Source organism: Thalassophryne amazonica, chromosome 8, assembly GCF_902500255.1.
Source record: "Thalassophryne amazonica chromosome 8, fThaAma1.1, whole genome shotgun sequence".
In the NCBI taxonomy this organism is placed as follows: Eukaryota; Metazoa; Chordata; class Actinopteri; order Batrachoidiformes; family Batrachoididae; genus Thalassophryne; species Thalassophryne amazonica.
The window spans coordinates 378,707-402,852 of record NC_047110.1 but is presented as its reverse complement, the minus strand read 5'-3'; the positions used below and the strand labels follow the sequence as shown (position 1 = coordinate 402,852).

The window sequence follows — 24,146 nt, the reverse complement described above, 5'->3', positions numbered from 1 at the left end:
AGGCTCCCATGTTGCCACTCACTAGAAGAGATGCAAACAGGGGAAACATTTGCAAATGGTCACCTTAAATACCAGTTCTCATGATTGGATTCACCTGTGTAAAAAGGCCAAGGGTCAATGAGCTTACCAAACCAATTTTGTGTTCCAATAATTAGTGCTAAATGCCAATTTGAAAAAGTGCCAATTTGCTCAGACGCAAATTGGATGACACCTTGGAGCTGATGTGTGCCTTGGAGCTGATGCGTGCCTTGCAGTTGAAGCTGAAGGTTTCGGAGGCCGGTGAATATTCTTAATTCATACTTGGGAATATTCTCAATTCATAATTGGGATTTGGTTGTTCAAGTGGAACTGTTAAAAAGTGTTTTTCATTGCTCAGCTACAACACTCCAGGCTTATCTAGCCTCAAGGACAAACTACCAACTGTTTACCTCCAGAGGAATTTATTCAGGCCTTGGTGAGATTATTCGGCTCCATTCTTATCTCAACCCACAAACACAATAAACTGACTTACACATGGACTGAAGCATGCTCCAGCTTTTCCCTTTACCTCCCTTCCTGCCCCCCCTGCGGCAGGCTCCCGTTCTTCCCAAGCTGGCAGGCAGCACGACTCCAGTTGCAGCGGCTACCACACACTCACATCGCCTCAATTTGGAAAACGGACTGTTTGAAGTTTAGTGCACATAAACAATGTCAAATGTATATGTGTTGTCTTGAATGAATGAATGAATGAAAACTGTTTATTTCGAACATTTGATATAACAACAATTACAAGATAGATCAGTAAAGACAACAACAAAAAAGTTCCTACTGTGTACCCAACATGTCCGAAAAGGGGTAGGGTGAAGCATCAGCTTATTTATCCCTACCCCTTCTTCCCCACAACCAGTAATACCCTTTGCCACATATACACATAGATTCCTACACACCTAAACCGATATCAATATATATATATATATATATATATATATATATATATATATATATATATATATATATATATATATATATATATATATATATATATATATATATATATATATATATATACATACACACATCAACATACATACACATATATACACATATACACATATACATATATATACACAAACATAAATATACACCTACACATACCTACTTACATACAAAATACTATATATTTACAAGCCGAAGCAAAAAACAAAAACACCCTAACCCTCATTACCCTTCCTCCTCCCTATACCTAGAAAAAAAAACATATTTTTGTACCGCTGTTTGAACTGGTTCATGCTTGGACATTGCTTGAGCCCCACTCCCAATCTGTTCCACATCCTCACCCCACAGACAGAAATACAGAAACCTTTTAATGTTGTTCGTGCCCACTGATGCTTTAAATTAAATTTCCCCCTCAGACTGCAATCCCCTGATCTGTTAAAAAACATATTTTTAATATTTGCTGGAAGTAAATTGTTTATTGCTTTATACACAATTTGTACTGTTTGAAAATGAACCAAGTCTGTGAATTTTAAGAATTTGAATTGTAAAAATAGTGGATTTGTATGATCTCTATAGCCAGTATTATGAATAATTCTTATAGCTCTTTTCTGCATTACTGATAGTGATTGTGTTGTACCTTTATAAGTATTACCCCATACCTCTGCACAGTACTGTAAATATGGTAAAACCAGTGAGCAGTAAAGAATGCGGAGTGAGTTGTGGTCCAGAATATGTTTCGCTTTGTTTAGAACTGAAATGCTTCTTGACAGTTTACTTTGTATATGTTTTATATGAGTCTTCCAGTTTATCTTATCATCTATTATCACCCCCAGAAACTTATTTTCATGTACCCTTTCAATATCTACCCCCTCGACTTGTAACTGAACCTGTATGTCTGTATTACAATAGCCAAATAACATGTATTTTGTTTTACTTAAGTTTAATGATAATTTGTTTGTCAAACCATATTTTCAATTTTCCCATTTCTATACTGATCCTCCTCAGTAACTCCTGCAAATCCCCCCCTGAACAAAAAATGCTTGTGTCATCTGCAAATAATACTAATTTTAATATTTTGGAAACCTTGACAATATCATTTATATAAATTAGAAACAGTTTTGGACCCAATACTGACCCCTGTGGGACGCCACAAGCATTGTCCAAGCATGATGATGTATATTCCCCCAACTTCACAAACTGTTTTCTGTTACTTAAGTAGCTTCTCACCCAGTGCAACACCAACCCCCTAATCCCATACTGTTCACGTTTATTGATTAATATGTCATGATTGATTGTATCAAAAGCCTTTTTAAGGTCTATAAATATTCCAACTGAATGTAATTTGTGGTCTATGGCGTTTGTAATCTCCTCAACTGATTCTATTAATGCAAGTGATGTTGAACTATGTGCTCTGAATCCATATTGACTATCAGTAAGTAATTTATGTTTATTTATGAATTTGTCTAATCTATTATTGAATAACTTTTCTAATAATTTGGAAAATTGTGGAAGCAAAGAAACAGGTCTATAATTTGTGAAGTGGTATCTATCCCCAGTCTTATACAGCGGCACAACCTTAGCTATTTTCATTTGATTGAGAAATTAACCGGTTTGAAATGATAAGTTACAGATGTATGTTAATGGTTCTACAATCCATTCAATGACCTGTTTTACCACCACTATATCAATTTCATTTAAATCGGTAGATGTTTTATATTTACAATTATTCACAATGTCTATAATTTCTTTTCCATCCACTGCTGTGAGGAACATTGAACAGGGATTTCTTTCTATGAGATTATTATCCCAATCCTCAGGTTGGGAATCGGGAATTTTTTCTGCCAAGCTTGGTCCAATATTTACAAAAAAATTATTAAAACCGTTGACTACCTCATCCTTATTTTCCTTCTTGACATTATTATCAATGAAATACTGAGGGTAACTCTGTTTTTTATTACCATTTTTGATAATGCTATTTAATATATCCCATATTCCTTTAATATTGTTTTTGTTATTATATAATATGTTACTATAATATTCCTTCCTACATACCCGTATAATATTAGTTAATCTATTTTTGTATTTCTTATATCTATTTTCTGCCTCTTTAGTCTTTAGTTTTATGAATTCTCTATACAGTGTATTTTTCTTATTACATGCATTTCGTAACCCTTTCGTCATCCATGGTCGAGCTTGGATTTTTTGTTTTCTGTAGTCTTGTTTAATTGGACAATTTTTATCATATAATGATGTAAATATTTGTAAAAAAGTTTCATATGCACTATCAACATCACTTTCACTGTATACCTTTTCCCAGTTTTGCTCCTGTAAATCCTTCTTTAGTGTGTTCATGTTTTCCTCTGTCCGCACTCGCCTGTATTTTATTTTCTCCTCTGGCTGATTCCGCCGATGGTTTCTATTATAAACGATGAAAACTGGTAGATGATCACTAATGTCATTGATTAATAATCCACTCACAGTGTTATTCTCAATATCATTGCTGAATATATTATCAATTAAGGTGGCACTATGGGATGTAATTCTGCTTGGCCTGGTGATTTTTGGATATAAACTCATACTGTACATTATACTGATAAATTCATCTGTTATTTTATGCTTATTTGGATTGAGCAGATCAATATTTAAGTCACCACAAATGAACACAGTTTTTTGATTAGTTTTTGAGAACATTTTTCCCATACAGTCAGTGAATGTTTCAATACTAGATCCTGGTGCTCTATATATACAGCTGACTAATACATTTTTGCTTTTTTCTTCACATATTTCAATAGTTATACATTCTAATAAGTTATCAATCACAGTTGTCATATTGTCTACTATTTTATAATCCATGTTCTTATCCACATACACAGCCACTCCTCCTGTTGTGTGGGCCGCCAGAAGAGGAGGTACTGCTGGCCCACCACCAGAGGGCGCCCTGTCTGGAGTGCGGGCTCCAGGCACCAGAGGGCGCAGCCGCCTCACAGGAGCAGCCAAGGTGACAGCTGTCACGCATCACCTGCAACAGCTGTTACCAATCATCTGATCGGCAGGAGTATATCAGCAGGACGACGTCTTCACCTCTTTGCCGAGATATCGTTTCTACCGAGAAGGTAACGTACTCAGCTAACTGTTTGACAGTGATCTTTGTGACTTTTGTGCATTGCTCTGAGAGTATTTCCCAACGAGAGGTGGAGGTAACTTACCTGCCGTTCGGATTCCTGGGTGCGAACGCGCCCTCCTTTAATTGTCCTTTGTTCATCGCCAGCAGTACCAGGTCCGACACGCGGAGGCAGTGGCCACCTGGGAGTTCGGGACTTGGCGGCTCCAGTATTCCCGGGGTCTGGTGGCGGAGGAAACCGTGTGGTTCCGGTTCTACTTTGGAGAGGCGTCTCCTATCTTCGAGCCTGCCCACACGACACCTGTGTGAATTTGACTTTGTCCATTATTATAATCTGTTGTACTTGTTGTGCATATTCACAACAGTAAAGTGTGTTATTTGACCTATTCCATTGTCCGTTCATTTGCGCCCCCTGTTGTGGGTCCGTGTTCCTACACTTTCCCAACACCTCCTCCACTCTTATTCTTTCTGTTTACACAATTAAATTCATATCCATCCAGTTCAAAATCCATTCCTTTATCTTCATTGATCCACGTTTCTGATATAGCATTTATGTTAAAATTTTTTTTAAACTGACTTAAATATTCTTTAATGTTGTTAAAGTTTGCACATAGACTTCTGCTGTTGAAATGGATTATTGATCATTTGTTATCCGTTTTAATGATCCGATTAAACTGTTCATCTGTATAATAGCAACAACTGTCACTGATATTTGAGAAGAAATTATTGTCCGGGTCTATATCGTGCTCCAAGTCCAGTACATTGTGGTCTGTGTATTTAAATGTTCTCAGTTCTACTTTTCCATGATCAGCAATCCTGTGAGTTATATCCTTCTTGTCTCCAGATGTAGATGATGTAGTAGATGAATAGGTTCCTCTGGTCTGTGTCATGGTGTTGTGATGTGTTTGTGTCCTCATACCTTATTGATCGTATTTGTCCAGTTCCTCGATGTTCCTGATTACCATAACCTTCGCTTGTTCTGGTGTTCTGTTCAGTTTGATGAATGTTTTGCAGTTGGATGTCCATGTCTGTTGAATTTTTCCCTGCTTTTTTAAGAGACGAGCTTTCCTGGCGATGTCTGTGTTTCTTTTGGTCAGATGTTCATTGATGAATACGTTTGTTCCTTTGAGTTTCCGTCCCTGTTTTAACAATGCCATTTCATGTGTTCTGTTGACAAACCTCATTATAACTGCTCGCTTGTCTCCATCCTCTCTCCTGGGCAGGGGGTGGCACGCTTCAATGTTATTACAGTCCATTTGAATACCTTTAGATTGCAGGAAGTCAGCCACCTGTTGTTCCACTGAGCTGGCCTCCTGCTCACTGGCCTCCCCTCCGCTGTCTTCTGACACCGCCCGTGCGTAGGATCGAGGTTTAATATGAATTCCTGTAATAATAACGTCGTTGATCCTTGTGTACTGTTCCAACTCCGCAACACGGTTCTCCAGGTGCACCAGACGCCGGTCTTTCTCGGCATTCTGGATCCGGAGAGCCTTCACTTCTTCCACCAGCTCCATAATGGATTTCTGCTGCATTTTAACCACAGAGATTTCCTCAGACAAAACGTCCAGGGACTTCTTGATATCGTCTCCCTCCTCCGCCGTCAGTGCCTTCTTCGGACCCATGGTCAGATAACTCCACGCTGGTGCCTCGGGCCTCAGTAAAGCCGCGCCGGTGGAACTGTGCTGACGCCTCGGGCTTCAGGTGGAGCCGCGCCGGTGGATGTGCGCTGACACCTCGGGAGACAGTCCAGGGTCCGGTACACAGAAAGGCAGGCCGCGTACGTCTTAATTCTGATGTGTGCCTTTATTACGGTACACAAGTAATAACTGTGGATTAATTGCTGTTTGTCTGTGAAATGTGAGTGTGGCAATGTGTTGTAATGACAATGACAATAAAGCTATCCATCCATCCATCCTAAATGTATTCAAATCAATAAAATGACAAGGGTGCCAAAATTTATGCACCTGCCCAATTTTGTTTAAATAATTATTGCACACTTTCTGTAAATCCTAGAAACTCCATTTCACTTCTCAAATATCACTTTTGTTTGTCTGCTATATGATATATTAAAATGAAATTGCTGATCCAAACAACCAATGATTTATAAAGGAAAATCATGGAAATCATCAGGGGTATCCAAACTTTTGCATACAACTGTACATTATGGGAAACACACACACACACACACACACACACACACACACACACACACACACACACACACACACACACACACACACACACACACACACACACACACACACACACACACACATATACATGCTTAGATTTTCTGGTGCAGAAATGACATTACACTCTACATTAATCTTGCGCAATGTTGACAGAAAGGGTGGCCCTCTTAGAGAGCTGTGTCTGTAAGCTAGGGAAGCATCTGAGTTCACTGGAATTAGACAAGACAGGCACTCTAGATAAACTTAGTGTCGGGTTGGCTAGTGAATCCGTTAGCATTAGCTTAGCAATGCCAGCTAGAAAGATGGCGCAAACGTGTCCATAAAAATCATAAATAGATATGCTTTGCAAACTTAATACCCACATTGGATGATGTTGAAATTGAGGATGGCCTGCTGGCTGTTCCACCAATATCAAATATTTTGTGTCTGATTCCTACAACCCACATGGAATTTCTCAAACCTAAACCTACTTCTAGACATCTTCCATATGCTACTCTGCAACCACCCCTAAATCTAAAAACTCCAACTGTCAACCCCACTGAGATCCTTAGTCTGGGTCTCTTTAACATAAGATCACTGTCCTCAAAATCACTGCTGATTAATGATTTAATTATGGATCACCACTTAGATATGATGGGGGAGGTGATGGTCTAGTGGTTAAGGTGTTGGGCCTGAGACCAGAAGATCCTGGATTCAAATCCACACCTGACTGGAAAATCACTAATCACTAATCCCCTAGTTGCTCCCGGTGTGTAGTGAGCACCATGTATGACAGCACCCTGACATTGGGGTGAATGTGAGGCATTACTGTAAAGCTCTTTGAGCATCTGATGCAGATGGAAAAGTGCTATACAAATGCAGTCCATTTACCATTTACCATGATTGGGTTATGTAAAACCTGGCTTAAACCGACTGCTGTGCTCCCCTTAAATGAGGCCTGCCCACCGGCGTACACACTTAGTCACATCCCCCGCAAGGCAGGGGTATTGCTCTTATTTCTATATCTAAAATCTTTCTCCGCTCTGCCTTCGATGCTATGTATTGCCAAGATCACGAATAAAAATCAGCCGTATTACAATGTCACTGTACATAGGCCTCCTGGCCCATACTCTGAATTTTTAGATGAATTTAGTGCGTTCATCTCTAACATGTCAACTAGTACAGATAACATTCTGAGTATTGGTGACTTTAACGTTCATATAAATAAGACTTCTGATCCCCTCGGCAAATCATTCATGGAAAATATGAATGTATTAGGATTGCAATGCATTCAGGACTCAACGCACATTAGTGGAAATACCCTGGATTTGGTTCGCACACGCAGAGTTGTTGTTACAAATATTGACATCATGCCTCTTGCATTGGTGGTCTGTGATAAATGGACTGCATTTATATCGCACTTTTCCATCTGTATCAGACGCTCAAAGTGCTTTACAATAATGCCTCACATTCACCCCGATGTCAGGGTGCTGCCATACAAGGCGCTCACTACACCGGGAGCAATAGGGAATTAAAGGCCTTGACCAAGGGCCCTTAGTGATTTTCCAGTCAGGCGGGGATTTGAACCCATGATCTTCTGGACTCAAGCCCAACACCTTAACCACTAGACCATCACCTCCCCCTGTGATCACTCACTTGTTAGGTTTACATTTTTGCTGCCATGTTTAGTGGAACAACAACCTTATTTATCACTGCGGCGACGCATCAACTCCTCAGCTAAGACTGAACTCGAAGTTAGACTGCCTGATGTCTTAGCTTCACATCTGGAAAATGCCCAATCAGTAGACAGTCTTGTGGATAGTTTAAACTCAGTGCTCAAAACTACACTCGACATGATCGCTCCACTGTTATTAAAACCACACACCCCAAAACACAGTCACCTTGGTTCAATGACTACTTGAGTGACCTCAAGCATAAGGCTAGAGGTCTAGAATGGAAATGGTGTAGTTCAAAATTAGAAGTATTTCACCTTGCGTGGCGTGATGCTATCTTAGACTATAAGCATGCACTACAGGCTACAAAGTGGACCTATTACTCTGATTTGATCAACAAAAACAAACATAACTCAAAGTTCTTGTTCGACACGGTGACAACACTTATTCATGGACAACCACCTGTAAGTCGCTCTCCTTTTACAGCACAAGATTTCCTGGATTACTTTGAGAAGAAAACAGAAGACATTAGGTTCAACATATCCCAGCATGCCTTAACCCAGCCACTACACCCTGCTATTGAGGCGGGTGCCATCACTGAGGTATTACCTAGATTTACAGAATTTGACAGTATCTCTCAGTTGTACATGCTGACAACTGCTGGTTATCTCCTAAATTCTTTAGAAGATTGTCTTGCTTCATTGAAAAGCTGGATGTCTAGCAATTTCTTACTGTTAACCTCAGACAAGACTGAGATGATGGTTCTTGGTCCAGCAAGGTATCAGCATCAGTTTCACCAGCTAACACTTAGCCTAGTATCCAACGTGAGGAACCTTGGGGTAATTTTTGATCCTACGTTGTCCTTTGACCTCCACATCAGAGATATTACGAGGACTGCTTTCTTCTAGCTGTGAAATATAGTGATTTGTCCCATTCTGTCTATGGCTGATGCTGAGACTCTGATTCATGCATTTGTTTCTTCTAGACTGAATTACTGCAGAAAGACAAAAGCAAAGTGAACAGGACCCAATTCAAACATGAACCTAAAACCATGGTGATCTAAACAAAATGATAAAACCACAGAAGAAAAAAACCCAAGTTCTAATAAAAATGAAATAAGATAAATAGTGAAGCAGATAAGTGTGATTTCTGGCCAGAATTGTTCACTTGGTGATGCAAGCATCAGATTTGGCATGAATGTTCTTCATAAATCAGTGTTTGAGGAAAAAAGTGCTGGCCACTTGAAAATCCAATATGGCAGCCAGGTAGGGGTCAATGAAGAATTATACAGGGGTCAAAATCTATAAATGATCCAATCATATTGAAAAGTATAACACATTATTTGTCTGATCATAAATATTCCAAAAAGGTATAGTTTGGACTATCTATGTCTGACTGTTCTGGAGTTATGGGGTAAAAACAGCCAGACTGGTGACAAAGGTCAGTTTCAGTTTGTACAGGGGTCAAAAGATAAAGTTGCATCAGTTTTTGTAAAATGTGATGCAAATTACTGGTTAATAGGGTTTTAAAAAGGAATAGTTTGCACCATGTGTCATGCTCAGTCGTCACGTTACAGGGTAACATACGTCACATGCCATAGAATCCAGTGGACGTCGACATTGTTTGACATTTACTTTGCAAACCAAACATTCAACACAGTCAAAACTATTCCATTTATTAATCCTATTAGTTGAGTGGAGCAACTAATAGGACCCTAATAGGACTCTCAGGGGCAAAATTACAAAAAACTGCATCTGTCCAACTGCTTGTGGACCAGACTGGATAAGGACAATGTGACAGCAACGATATGTACAGTGGGAACAATGAACAGTGGACATGTTGGTGGGATTGGCTCAGACCTGAATCCTCTTTTTCTCCTAATGGTAATAGACATGTTGATGGACAAGCAATCTTCATGGACTATGTTTGCAGATGCCATTGTGATCAAAGTACATGGTGAGAGAGACAAATGACCTGTGGTAAGCCCAACAGGAACACCCGAAAGAAGAAAAACCTCTCAGTCTAACAACCAAACTCATTTTCAAAGGTGAAAGAAAGACATTTGATCCTGTTAATCCCCAGTCACACAGTGAGAAGACTGTCTGCGAGTTGAAAGAGTCACTGACAGACAAAACAATGAAAACCTTCAACTCATATCTACAAAATCCCTTGTTACCTGTGGGAAGAGGCCAGAGTCATCAACAAGTGTAGAGGCACCAACAAAAGTCATCAGTGACAATGGAGCAGTGTTTCCCCAAAGTACTGCACATTTTCCAATTCGCTCTGCTCAAAGTACATGGCTGAGCCAACTCAAGTATGTTCCACTGTCCAGACTGTCAGGATTTAACTTTTGTCTGCTTTTATTTCTTTGCTTTGATTTGTTTTTTCTGTTGCTTTTTAGTCTCTTGCTGGGGTTTCTTGATCGGGTCTGTCTGTCCCTTTCTCTCTCGTCTGTCTCTTGGTTCTTGGTAGTGGGTGTTTCTCTCTCTCTGGCCACACCCTCATTCTGGTGCATTCCACACACACCTGCTCTCAATCTGTTCCTCATCACCTGGGTGTATTTATACTCCTCATTTTGCTCTGCTCCATTGCAAAATTGATGTGCTTGTGCCTTCTCTCCAGCTCTGATTTTTTGTATTCTCGACTTGCTTGCCTCACGTGCGTTATGACTACCTGCCTGTACCCTCGACCACGCTTTGCCTGATGGTTTTGTTGCTTTGTTGGACTGCCTTACTGTGTACTGGACCCCGCTTATTGCTCCAGTAAACTGCTTTTATTTACAGAGCTTGTTTGAGTCCTGCATTTGCGTCCAGCCTAACCTGCCAACCAGGCCTGATAGATCAATCTGGCCAACGATGGACGCAGCAGACTCGACCCCTTTACACCACCATAGTAGGCAGCTTGCCCAGCAAGAAGACTGGCTTTCCATTCTCAGCACTGGCTTCAGTGGGCTAGCTCAAGGACAGGAGGCCTTTATGTCTTCCACGAATTCGCAAATGGAACAACTCCTGTCAAAACTCAATATTCAGGCCAGCCCGGACCCGGCAAAGGGCAACACCAGTCCCCCTCCATCAAGTCTGCCGGACGCCTCTCCGGTTTCCATACCCGAGGCTGCCATCTGTACTCAGCTTTCCCACCCAGAACGATTCTCCGGGGAAACAGGCGATGTCATGCCCTTCATCACTCAATGTGAACTGCATTATGAACTTAAGGTGCGTTTACACATAAGCAAGACGCGTTACGAATGTCATTTTTCTGTTATTCGTGACACATTCCTGACATTCTTAACATGACTTAACGCATCTGAATAGGTTTCTTAATAGTGCGTGTTGGTGCGTGATATTCTTGATATTCGTGGAGCATGTTTTTGCCTGTCAAAAAATCTTCCACGAATGTCACACCACCCTCATTTCGTCTCACGTTGTGGAGGTCGCAACTGAGCGTGTTGATCCGTCTTGATGAGTATTGATCCTTAATAGAACGTGACAACGTTCGTAGTGGTTCCTGTGATGGTTCTTGGAGCCCAAACTGTCACGCATTATTACGAAGTGACACGGAAATGGTCAAGTTTTGACACGACTTGTAACACAGTGTCACATTTCACTGCGCGCCACGACAAATCAGGTTTCTGTCACGTGCGCACAATTAAACTCGGCTCCACAGCGTTCAGTTTGATGTAGTATGCCGAAGAGGAACAGTGACGCGAAGTCAGCCAAGTGTCGTTCCCCAGTTCCTGCTGAAGCTCCTCAGGACGCTCCTGCAGGTGTTCCACCTGCTGTTGTAACCGATGAGCGGGAGAACGAGTCTGAGCTAGAGGAACCAGAAAAGCGAGAGGAGACTCACATGCAGCCAGACATGTGCACCTCCTCCAGTCCAGCGGAGGAAGAAGCGCATGCACAATTAAACCCTGCTGCACTGCATTCAGTTTGACTGCTGACACCAAGTCGGCTAAAAGTCTCATTTCAGTGCTCTTCAGCGCGCTCCTGCAGGCGTTCCACCTGCTGCATGTGCCTGATGTTTGGGAAAACGCGCAAGATGAGAGTCGTATGAAGCCACACATCTAGCGCTGTCTGTCTCCTCCTCTCTGCGACTCTCCATGATGGCACAGACCCCAACTACGCATGCAGTCACAAAGTTCTTCTAAAAAACTGGAGTGATCTGAATTTGGTTGGATGAATATGGGTGTGTGTGGAGACAATTCACCTCGTTCACAACGTGACAAAACTTAACGATGCGCTGTTACGCGCAATAACACAGAACATTATTCTTGACCGTGTGTAATGGTTCCTGATAATTCTCCAGCAACACGTGCCATTAATCGTAACATGTGGTAACAGGTTGCAGCAGTTCCTGAGGACACCTGACGCCTCTGCCCCGAATCATCACATTCGTGATCAGCGGCCAAGAATGTGTACTTCGTGGCATTCGTGACTTGTCGTCGTTATGTGTAAAAGCAGCATTATGCCCAGTACGTTTCCGTCTGACAAGACGAAGATAGCATACATGATTTCACACCTGTCTGGTCGGGCTGCAACGTGGGCCACCGCGGAGTGGAGCCATCAGTCGTCATCTTGCTCCTTCCTCCAGGCATTCACTGCGGTGCTCCAGCAGGTATTTCAACACACATTCCCGGTGCACTAGGCGGCACACTCCCTTTTGAGGCTGAAGCAGGGCACTCGCCGAGTGGCAGATAACGCCATGGATTTCCACATTCTTGCCACCAACAGCAAGTGAAATCCTGCCACACTCCAGGACGTATTCTTCCAGGGGCTGGCTTCTGAGGTTGAAGATCAGCTTATTGCCACCGAGTTGCCTGAGGATCTGGACGAGTTGATCGCCCTAGCCATCCGGATCGACCGGCGCTTGGCGGAACGCCCTCACCACGAGCCTCGTCACCTGTCACATGTGCCTTCACTCCAAACCAGGGTCCAACCATCATTCACTGCTCCGACGTTGACACTACACATCCTGGGTCCAAAGAACCAATGCAGTTGGGTCATATGCATCTGTCTCAGGAGGAACAATGTCGCAGACGGGACGACGGACTTTGTTTATATTGTGGACAATCAGGTCATTTGATTTCTTGTTGTCCGGTCAGGGGTGCCTCAGTTAAATCTCAAACCTCCGTGCGGGTGAGTCACAGTTAAATTTCTTTCTCGGGTTCTCAGCATGTTATTTCTGCTAAATTGGAATCTGAACAAGACACTGAGTTGGTGCATGCATTTGTGGATTGTAGTTCTGATGCTAATTTAATATTTTCCTCTCTCGCCAGGTCCCTGCACTTTAGACTGTCACCTTAGACTGACACCTTAGACCGCATCTCACGCCCTCTGGTGGTCAGGGCCGTGGATGGCCACGAGCTTGGGCAAATAACTCACAGAACTCAGTCAGTCTGTCTCTCTATCAATGAGAGCTTTGTAGAATCAATGAGTTTCTTTGTTTTTGACAAGATGACTCACTCCGTTATTCTGGGACACCCCTGGCTACAACAGCACAGCCCCAATTTCAAGTGGGCGAAGGGTACAATTAGTGAGTGGGGGTCCTCTTGCTCGGGTAAATGTATGATCACCCCCAAACCACCGGTGTCTCCTGTTCATTCTAATCTAGCCGGCATTCCATCTTGTATCATGATTTAGCTACTGTGTTTCGCAAAGCTAGAGCTAAGTCGCTCCCGTCCCATCGGGCGTACGATTGTGCCATTGATTTGTTGCCTGGGGCTAGTCCGCCTCAGGGGAAATTATATTCTCTGTCCTCCCCTGAATGCACCGCCATGCAGGAATACATTCAGGAGTCACTTGACGACGGATTGAATCGGCCCTCGTTGCCGCCAGCAGGGGCGGGGCTTTTCTTTCTTGAAAAAAGGATGACGCTTCATCCTTATATTGATTACTGAGGGTTGAATGATATTACGGTAAAGAATTGCTATCCCTTGCCACTGTTGACTTCTACTTTAGAATTGCTAGAGGGCACCATATTATTTACTAAATTGGATCTCCGAAATGCATACCATTTGGTCAGGATTAACCCCTTAACGCCCGAATTTATATAGCTGTATATAAAAAATGTTGTGTGTGTGTTTTTGCCTTTAAGTAGATGGTAAATAATGTTGAGATTATTAATTTCACTTTTGCACAAAAACTAGGTAGTAATATTGGGTATTCTGGTAATGACTTTATGTTACAATGTTATAATAATAATGATGGTATGTTGCAAATTTGCGACAACGGGCATACAGGTCAATTTGGTAAGTTGCATATTTGAGTCAGAGATTGTAGCACATATGCGATGTTGGGCGTTAAGGGGTTAAACAGAGAGATGAATGGAAGACAGCATTTAACACTCTGACATGGCACTACGGACATCTGGTGATGCCATTCAGGCTTAGTAACGCGCCGGCCGTCTTCCAGAACCTTGTTAATGATGTACTGCAGGAATACTTAAATAAGTTTGTGTTTCTATATTTGGACGATATCCTGATTTTCTCCCCAGACCTCGAGACTCACACCAAGCACATTCGGACTGTGTTACAAACCCTCCTGCCTAATGAGTTGTATGTCAAGGCGGAGAAATGTGAGTTTCATACGTCTACCGTGTCATTTCTGGGGTTCGTTATTGCTGAGGGAAGGATTCAGATGGACCCCGATAAGATGCTGGCGGTACATGAGTGGGCAGTGCCAGGTATCCTTAAAGAAGTTCAGAGATTTCTGGAATTTGCTAACTTCTATCGAAAGTTTATCCAAAATTTCAGTTTCGTTGCCGCTCCACTTTATAATGTGACCTCATCACTACGGGTGTTCAAGGAGACTCTGGAATGTGATGAGGCTTTTAGGGTCCTAAAGCAACATTTCACAGCAGCCCCCGTGCTACTCCTTCCTGACCCCGCACGGCAGTTTGTGGTAGAGGTCAATGCTTCGGATATCGGTTTGGGAGCAATCCTGTCCCAGATGTGTCCCGCAGACAGACGGTTACATTCATGTGCCTTTCTGTCCCGCAAGTTGTCTGCTGCGGAACACAATTACAACATGAGCAACAGAGAACTGCTAGCAGTCAAAGTGGCCTTGGAGGAGTGGAGACACTGGCATGAGGGGGCACAGATACCATTACACATATCATAAGAATTTGACATATTTACGTACTGCTAAAAGTCTGAATGCCAGTCAGGCTTGTTGGGCTATATTTTTCAGCCGATTCAATTTTGTCATTACTTACCGGCCCGGGGCGAAGAATGGCAAGCCAGACGCATTGTCTAGGCAGCATGATGATCCTGATACGCCAGCAGATCCGGGTAATATTTTGCCTACCCCTACCCCTTTGTTTCAGCCATTACTTGGGAGATAGAATCATGCATTAGGGGTGTGCTTGAGACGGAGACTATTCCGGCCGATTGTCCTACCGGGAAATTATTTGTTCCGGCTCTCCTTAAGGGGGAAGTTATCGAGTGGGGCCATAGTAGTCTGTTCTCTGGCCATCCAGGTATTAAAAAGACTTTGTTTGTTCTTGTGCCATGCACAAATCCTCAACTCGTCCTCCTGCCAATTCATTGTTGCCTCTGTCAATCTCTAGACAGCCATGGACTCATATTTCCTTGGATTTCATCACTGGACTTCCTCCTTCCAAGGGACACATGGTAATTCTGACTGTTGTAGATAGTCTTTCCAAGATGTGTCATGTTGTGCCCTTGCCTAAACTTCCTTCTGCCAAGGAGTTAGCTGAAATTATGCTCACTCATGTTTTCCGTCTCCATGGTTTTCCACAGGACATCGTCTCTGACCAGGGTACACAGTTTGTTTCTGGCTTTTGGAGGGAATTCTGCCGTCTCCTTGGGGCCACCTCCAGTCTCACATCCGGATACCAACCCCAAGGTAACGGTCAGACCGAGCATTTTAACCAAGAGTTAGAGAAAAGTCTTAGAATATTATGTTCACAGCACCCATCCACCTGGTCTTCACAGTTGTCTTGGATAGAGTTAGCACACAACAGTCTACCATCAGCATCTTCTGGGTTCTCACCATTTTATGTCATTTTTGGTCACCAACCGTCCTTGTTTACTCTCACAGTTCTGTGATCCCCGGTTCTGTCAGCCCACGGTTCGATCATTCGGTGCCAACGAACCTGGGAGCGGGCTCAGCGAGCCTTCGGTCGTTCTTCGGCAATTTATAAGGCGGCAGCCGGCTGTAAGCGGTCAGTCAATCAATCCTGTTTCTGTTCTCGGGTTACCCAGTTCCATGCGTATTTCCATGTTAGTCACATTAAGCCTTTTAAGTCGCGCCCCGTTGTATTAAAATAAAACAATGTGTAGTTTTTAGAAGGTGTTCACTTTTTTGTTTGTGAATATAACTCATGTACAAATGTAGCTACTTTAAAACACTAAGCAGTCTTTCTTGTTGGGAAAGTGTAGGTACACGGACCCACAACAGGGGGCGCAAATGAACGGACAATGGATGAGGTCAAATAACAACACTTTACTGTTGTGAATGGGCACAACAAATACAATCAGATTACAACAATAGACAAAAGCCAATCTGTAAAATGCTCTCAACAAATCACAAAAGGTGTCGTGTGGGCAGGCTCGAAGATAGGAGACGTCTGTCCAAAGCAGAACCGGAACCACACGATTTCCTCCGCCACCAGACCCCGGGAATACTGGAGCCGCCAAGTCCCGAACTCCCAGGTGGCCACTGCCTTCGTGTGTCGGACCTGGTACTGCTGGCGAGGAACAAAAGAACAATTAAATGTGGGTGCGTCTGCACCCAGGAATCCGTACGGCAGGAAAACTACCTCCACCACTCGTTGGAAAAGGAGTCAGCTAAACAACTCACAAAAGTCACAAAAGATCACTGTTAACCAGTCAGCTGAGCACGTTACCTTCCAGGTAGAACGATATCTCGGCAAAGAGGTGGAGGCGTCGTCCTGCTGATATTCCCCTGCTGATCAGATGATGGGTAACAGCTGTTGCAGGTGATGCGTGACAGCTGTCACCCTGGCTGCTCCTGTGAGGCGACTGCGCCCTCTCGTGCCTGAAGCCCGCACTTCAGGCAGGGCGCCCTCTGGTGGTGGGCCAGCAGTACCTCCTCTTCTGGCGGCCCACACAGCATTTCTTACAGGATAACAACATCAGCAACTTAACAATTGGGCAGTTTAAATCCAGAAGCATTTCCATGACCACTGGTCTCTAAGTCAGGTGGCATTTTGTGTCTTTTTGTCAACACAGAAGCAATAATTATCCATCATTAAAATGTACTTTCTGTACTAACCTCTGTGATTAGGAGGATACCCGGCACCAGTTCCTGTTCTGGAATGAGGCCTCTCATCCCTTGCCTGACCCAGACCGATGGAATCAGAGAGGGAAGGAAGCATTTCCCCGCGGAGTAAAGCCAAATCGTGCTCGGAGAAGGAACGGTCTCTTTTCATGGGTGTTGGAGAGGTTTCGTTCCTCATTAGGTCACCACTGCCAGGGGACTCTTCCTCCTGATGACAGAGATCGAAGGAGGAGGGCCGCCAAGAGGAAAAAACAAAACAAGGGATCAGCAAAAACAGATTTGACTAAAATGGCAGAGAAAAAGCACACATATAAAACTTATCAAAGCTAAAATCCAAGCTGAATTTTTTTAAGTGTATTCAGACTAGTACTTTGTTTTTACAGTATGCTTGATTGATTATGTGCACATAAAAATCTGCTGCCCCTCCGGGGGTAGTAGGGTGATCTGGGCAGGTCTGTTCTTGTATCACTCTTTTTATCTTTCAGCTGGGAGTACACTCTGAATGGGTCACTGGAGAACAGGCCATTTATTTTCTTGGCCTCTGCTTCTGTGGTGCATCTCTTCAGTCGAGTAGCCACAGCTGTGAGCCTTTGCTTGGCAGATTCCAGGGCCTCAGTTATGGACATCTTGTTGTACTTCTTATCCATCCAGGACGCGAGTTTGTGAAACGTAGTATGGCAGGGGAATGAGCCGCCCTTTTCGCCTCTGATTGGCTAGAAAGTGTCTACCATGACTGGCTGTTTGATTTTACCATAAAATGTCATCTTACGTTCAGGAACTGCCTTGTCTTATCTCGATCGTAACAGTGTGATAAATGCGTGCCGTTATATTTATATTCCAAGCTCATGTTTTCATCACCTTTTTAGAGCGTGTTTAGATTAGTATGAGCTTTTTGGGATAGTTTTGTGATGAAAATGTGAACTTACAATGTTGGATTGTTGTTTCCTCTGTTGGCTCTCGAGCGTTGAACAGCGTTGGCTCTCACTGCGGTATTGTATCACTTCCTGTTCTGGAGCACAGCGGTGTTTTTCTGTATCTGTTAGCTGTTTAATCTGCGCAGTTAGATTGATCTAGTTATCTAGATTACGATTTGTTTCCCAGTGTAATCTTCACGTGCCTTAACTAAAGCACTCATTCTGCTGAATCACCTCTAAATTATTTACACATTATTCACTTTGCGTGTTTTTAGGAATCCGCTAGCTTAGCGTAGCTACTAGCTCTTAGCCGATTTAGCATGGCGGCTTCTCCTGTCTCTCCCGCACTTTTCTGCTCTGGGTGTGAAATGTTTAGTTATTCCTCGGCCTCCTTTAGCAGTAATGGTACTTGTAATAAGTGTAGCTTATTCGTAGCTTTGGAGGCCAGGCTGGGCGAATTGGAGACTCGGCTCCGCACCGTGGAAAATTCTACAGCTAGCCAGGCCCCTGTAGTCGGTGCGGACCAAGGTAGCTTAGCCGCCGTTAGTTACCCCCTGGCAGATCCCGAGCAGCCGGGAAAGCAGGCCGACTGGGTGACTGTGAGGAGGAAGCGTAGCCCTAAACAGAAGCCCCATGTACACCGCCAACCCGTTCACATCTCTAACCGTTTTTCCCCACTCGACGACACACCCGCCGAGGACCAAACTCTGGTTATTGGCGACTCTGTTTTGCGAAATGTGAAGTTAGCGACACCGGCAACCATAGTCAATTGTCTTCCGGGGGCCAGAGCAGGCGACATTGAAGGAAATTTGAAACTGCTGGCTAAGGCTAAGCGTAAATTTGGTAAGATTGTAATTCACGTCGGCAGTAATGACACCCGGTTACGCCAATCGGAGGTCACTAAAATTAACATTAAATCGGTGTGTAACTTTGCAAAAACAATGTCGGACTCTGTAGTTTTCTCTGGGCCCCTCCCCAATCAGACCGGGAGTGACATGTTTAGCCGCATGTTCTCCTTGAATTGCTGGCTGTCTGAGTGGTGTCCAAAAAATGAGGTGGGCTTCATAGATAATTGGCAAAGCTTCTGGGGAAAATCTGGTCTTGTTAGGAGAGACGGCATCCATCCCACTTTGGATGGAGCAGCTCTCATTTCTAGAAATCTGGCCAATTTTCTTAAATCCTCCAAACCGTGACTATCCAGGGTTGGGACCAGGAAGCAGAGTTGTAGTCTTACACACCTCTCTGCAGCTTCTCTCCCCCTGCCATCCCCTCATTACCCCATCCCCGTAGAGACGGTGCCTGCTCCCAGACTACCAATAACCAGCAAAAATCTATTTAAGCATAAAAATTCAAAAAGAAAAAATAATATAGCACCTTCAACTGCACCACAGACTAAAACAGTTAAATGTGGTCTATTAAACATTAGGTCTCTCTCTTCTAAGTCCCTGTTGGTAAATGATGTAATAATTGATCAACATATTGATTTATTCTGCCTTACAGAAACCTGGTTACAGCAGGATGAATATGTTAGTTTAAATGAGTCAACACCCCCGAGTCACACTAACTGTCAGAATGCTCGTAGCACGGGCCGGGGCGGAGGATTAGCAGCAATCTTCCATTCCAGCTTATTAATTAATCAAAAACCCAGACAGAGCTTTAATTCATTTGAAAGCTTGACTCTTAGTCTTGTCCATCCAAATTGGAAGTCCCAAAAACCAGTTTTATTTGTTATTATCTATCGTCCACCTGGTCGTTACTGTGAGTTTCTCTGTGAATTTTCAGACCTTTTGTCTGACTTAGTGCTTAGCTCAGATAAGATAATTATAGTGGGCGATTTTAACATCCACACAGATGCTGAGAATGACAGCCTCAACACTGCATTTAATCTATTATTAGACTCTATTGGCTTTGCTCAAAAAGTAAATGAGTCCACCCACCACTTTAATCATATCTTAGATCTTGTTCTGACTTATGGTATGGAAATAGAAGACTTAACAGTATTCCCTGAAAACTCCCTTCTGTCTGATCATTTCTTAATAACATTTACATTTACTCTGATGGACTACCCAGCAGTGGGGAATAAGTTTCATTACACTAGAAGTCTTTCAGAAAGCGCTGTAACTAGGTTTAAGGATATGATTCCTTCTTTATGTTCTCTAATGCCATATACCAACACAGTGCAGAGTAGCTACCTAAACTCTGTAAGTGAGATAGAGTATCTCGTCAATAGTTTTACATCCTCATTGAAGACAACTTTGGATGCTGTAGCTCCTCTAAAAAAGAGAGCTTTAAATCAGAAGTGCCTGACTCCGTGGTATAACTCACAAACTCGTAGCTTAAAGCAGATAACCTGTAAGTTGGAGAGGAAATGGCATCTCACTAATTTAGAAGATCTTCACTTAGCCTGGAAAAAGAGTCTGTTGCTCTATAAAAAAGCTCTCCGTAAAGCTAGGACATCTTTCTACTCATCACTAATTGAAGAAAATAAGAACAACCCCAGGTTTCTTTTCAGCACTGTAGCCAGGCTGACAAAGAGTCAGAGCTCTATTGAGCTGAGTATTCCATTAACTTTAACTAGTAATGACTTCATGACTTTCTTTGCTAACAAAATTTTAACTATTAGAGAAAAAATTACTCATAACCATCCCAAAGACGTATCGTTATCTTTGGCTGCTTTCAGTGATGCCGGTATTTGGTCAGACTCTTTCTCTCCGATTGTTCTGTCTGAGTTATTTTCATTAGTTACTTCATCCAAACCATCAACATGTTTATTAGACACCATTCCTACCAGGCTGCTCAAGGAAGCCCTACCATTATTTAATGCTTCGATCTTAAATATGATCAATCTATCTTTGTTAGTTGGCTATGTACCACAGGCTTTTAAGGTGGCAGTAATTAAACCATTACTTAAAAAGCCATCACTTGACCCAGCTATCTTAGCTAATTATAGGCCAATCTCCAACCTTCCTTTTCTCTCAAAAATTCTTGAAAGGGTAGTTGTAAAACAGCTAACTGATCATCTGCAGAGGAATGGTCTATTTGAAGAGTTTCAGTCAGGTTTTAGAATTCATCATAGTACAGAAACAGCATTAGTGAAGGTTATAAATGATCTTCTTATGGCCTCGGACAGTGGACTTATCTCTGTGCTTGTTCTGTTAGACCTCAGTGCTGCTTTTGATACTGTTGACCATAAAATTTTGTTACAGAGATTAGAGCATGCCATAGGTATTAAAGGCACTGCGCTGCAGTGGTTTGAATCATATTTGTCTAATAGATTACAATTTGTTCATGTAAATGGGGAATCTTCTTCACAGACTAAAGTTAATTATGGAGTTCCACAAGGTTCTGTGCTAGGACCAATTTTATTCACTTTATACATGCTTCCCTTAGGCAGTATTATTAGACGGTATTGCTTAAATTTTCATTGTTACGCAGATGATACCCAGCTTTATCTATCCATGAAGCCAGAGGACACACACCAATTAGCTAAACTGCAGGATTGTCTTACAGACAAATACATGGATGACCTCTAATTTCCTGCTTTTAAACTCAGATAAAACTGAAGTTATTGTACTTGGCCCCACAAATCTTAGAGACATGGTGTCTAACCAGATCCTTACTCTGGATGGCATTACCCTGACCTCTAGTAATACTGTGAGAAATCTTGGAGTCATTTTTGATCAGGATATGTCATTCAAAGCGCATATTAAACAAATATGTAGGACTGCTTTTTTGCATTTATGCAATATCTCTAAAATCAGAAAGGTCTTGTCTCAGAGTGATGCTGAAAAACTAATTCATGCATTTATTTCCTCTAGGCTGGACTATTGTAATTCATTATTATCAGGTTGTCCTAAAAGTTCCCTAAAAAGCCTTCAGTTAATTCAAAATGCTGCAGCTAGAGTACTGACGGGGACTAGAAGGAGAGAGCATATCTCACCCATATTGGCCTCTCTTCATTGGCTTCCTGTTAATTCTAGAATAGAATTTAAAATTCTTCTTCTTACTTATAAGGTTTTGAATAATCAGGTCCCATCTTATCTTAGGGACCTCGTAGTACCATATCACCCCAATAGAGCGCTTCGCTCTCAGACTGCAGGCTTACTTGTAGTTCCTAGGGTTTGTAAGAGTAGAATGGGAGGCAGAGCCTTCAGCTTTCAGGCTCCTCTCCTGTGGAACCAGCTCCCAATTCAGATCAGGGAGACAGACACCCTCTCTACTTTTAAGATTAGGCTTAAAACTTTCCTTTTTGCTAAAGCTTATAGTTAGGGCTGGATCAGGTGACCCTGAACCATCCCTTAGTTATGCTGCTATAGACGTAGACTGCTGGGGGGTTCCCATGATGCACTGTTTCTTTCTCTTTTTGCTCTGTATGCACCACTCTGCATTTAATCATTAGTGATCGATCTCTGCTCCCCTCCACAGCATGTCTTTTTCCTGGTTCTCTCCCTCAGCCCCAACCAGTCCCAGCAGAAGACTGCCCCTCCCTGAGCCTGGTTCTGCTGGAGGTTTCTTCCTGTTAAAAGGGAGTTTTTCCTTCCCACTGTAGCCAAGTGCTTGCTCACAGGGGGTCGTTTTGACCGTTGGGGTTTTACATCATTATTGTATGGCTTTGCCTTACAATATAAAGCGCCTTGGGGCAACTGTTTGTTGTGATTTGGCGCTATATAAAAAAAATTGATTGATTGATTGACTGATCCTATTAAAGCATACGCAGACTTGTGCAATGCCTGGGTCCAAATGTAGGCCTGTGCAGTCAAATATCTCCTCCAGTCTCAAACCATTTCAACCCATCAGTCACAATTAAGGCTTTAAAAATGTTACTGAATCAATCATCAGTACATGTAGAGCAATAATGGAGACATGGAAGGGTTTGAACGAAGTATGTGTAATATCAAGTGCATAGTGCAATTTATCACATGACCAGAGCTGTTTACATTATAGTGGCACAGACAGAATCAAATTGTTCCACCAAAGCTCTCAAACAAAACCTGAGGAAGGTTTGTTCAAGTAAACACCAGGGCTGGATCCAGAGTGAAAATCTGACAGATACATTTTTGCCCAGTGATAAAATAAAAAAGTTGTACGCGTCTTGTTATTCAATAATCTTCATTCTTTTATTCGTGTGCAACATACACTGTCACACTTCTTTTAATATATTTATTAGACTTCATGGACCATAGTGAACACTTCTTATTTGTATAAATATGATGTCCTAAAAAACACTAAAACCAAAATTGACTGTAAACAGGATCAAATTTATTGCCAAAATCTTTCAATTATACGTGAATCTATATATGATTTTTTTTTCAATTGATAAAATCAATAAAAAGATGACTGCATATATTCTAAACGCAACACTTTTGGTTTTGCTCCCATTTTGTATGAGATGAACTCAAAGATCTAAAACTTTTTCCACATACACAATATCACCATTTCCCTCAAATATTGTTCACAAACCAGTCTAAATCTGTGATAGTGAGCACTTCTCCTTTGCTGAGATAATCCATCCCACCTCACAGGTGTGCCATATCAAGATGCTGATTAGACACCATGATTAGTGCACAGGTGTGCCTTAGACTGCCCACAATAAAAGGCCACTCTGAAAGGTGCAGTTTTGTTTTATTGGGGGGGGGATACCAGTCAGTATCTGGTGTGACCACCATTTGCCTCATGCAGTGCAACACATCTCCTTCGCATAGAGTTGATCAGGTTGTCAGTTGTGGCCTGTGGAATGTTGGTCCACTCCTCTTCAATGGCTGTGCGAAGTTGCTGGATATTGGCAGGAACTGGTACACGCTGTCGTATACGCCGGTCCAGAGCATCCCAAACATGCTCAATGGGTGACATGTCCGGTGAGTATGCCGGCCATGCAAGAACTGGGACATTTTCAGCTTCCAAAAATTGTGTACAGATTCTTGCAACATGGGGCCGTGCATTATCCTGCTGCAACATGAGGTGATGTTCTTGGATGTATGGCACAACAATGGGCCTCAGGATCTCGTCACGGTATCTCTGTGCATTCAAAATGC

General features: G+C 42.5%; 1 protein-coding gene across 1 annotated transcript in view; it reads right to left on the bottom strand.

Annotated features, from left to right (window-relative positions):
- spire2 (spire-type actin nucleation factor 2) overlaps positions 1-24,146 on the bottom strand; it is a 245,752-nt gene that overhangs the window by 71,769 nt on the left and 149,837 nt on the right. Inside the window, exon 9 of the mRNA XM_034175653.1 lies at positions 17,195-17,408. Within this exon, the coding sequence (XP_034031544.1) occupies positions 17,195-17,408 (214 nt within the window). The remainder of the gene's footprint in view (positions 1-17,194; positions 17,409-24,146) is intronic.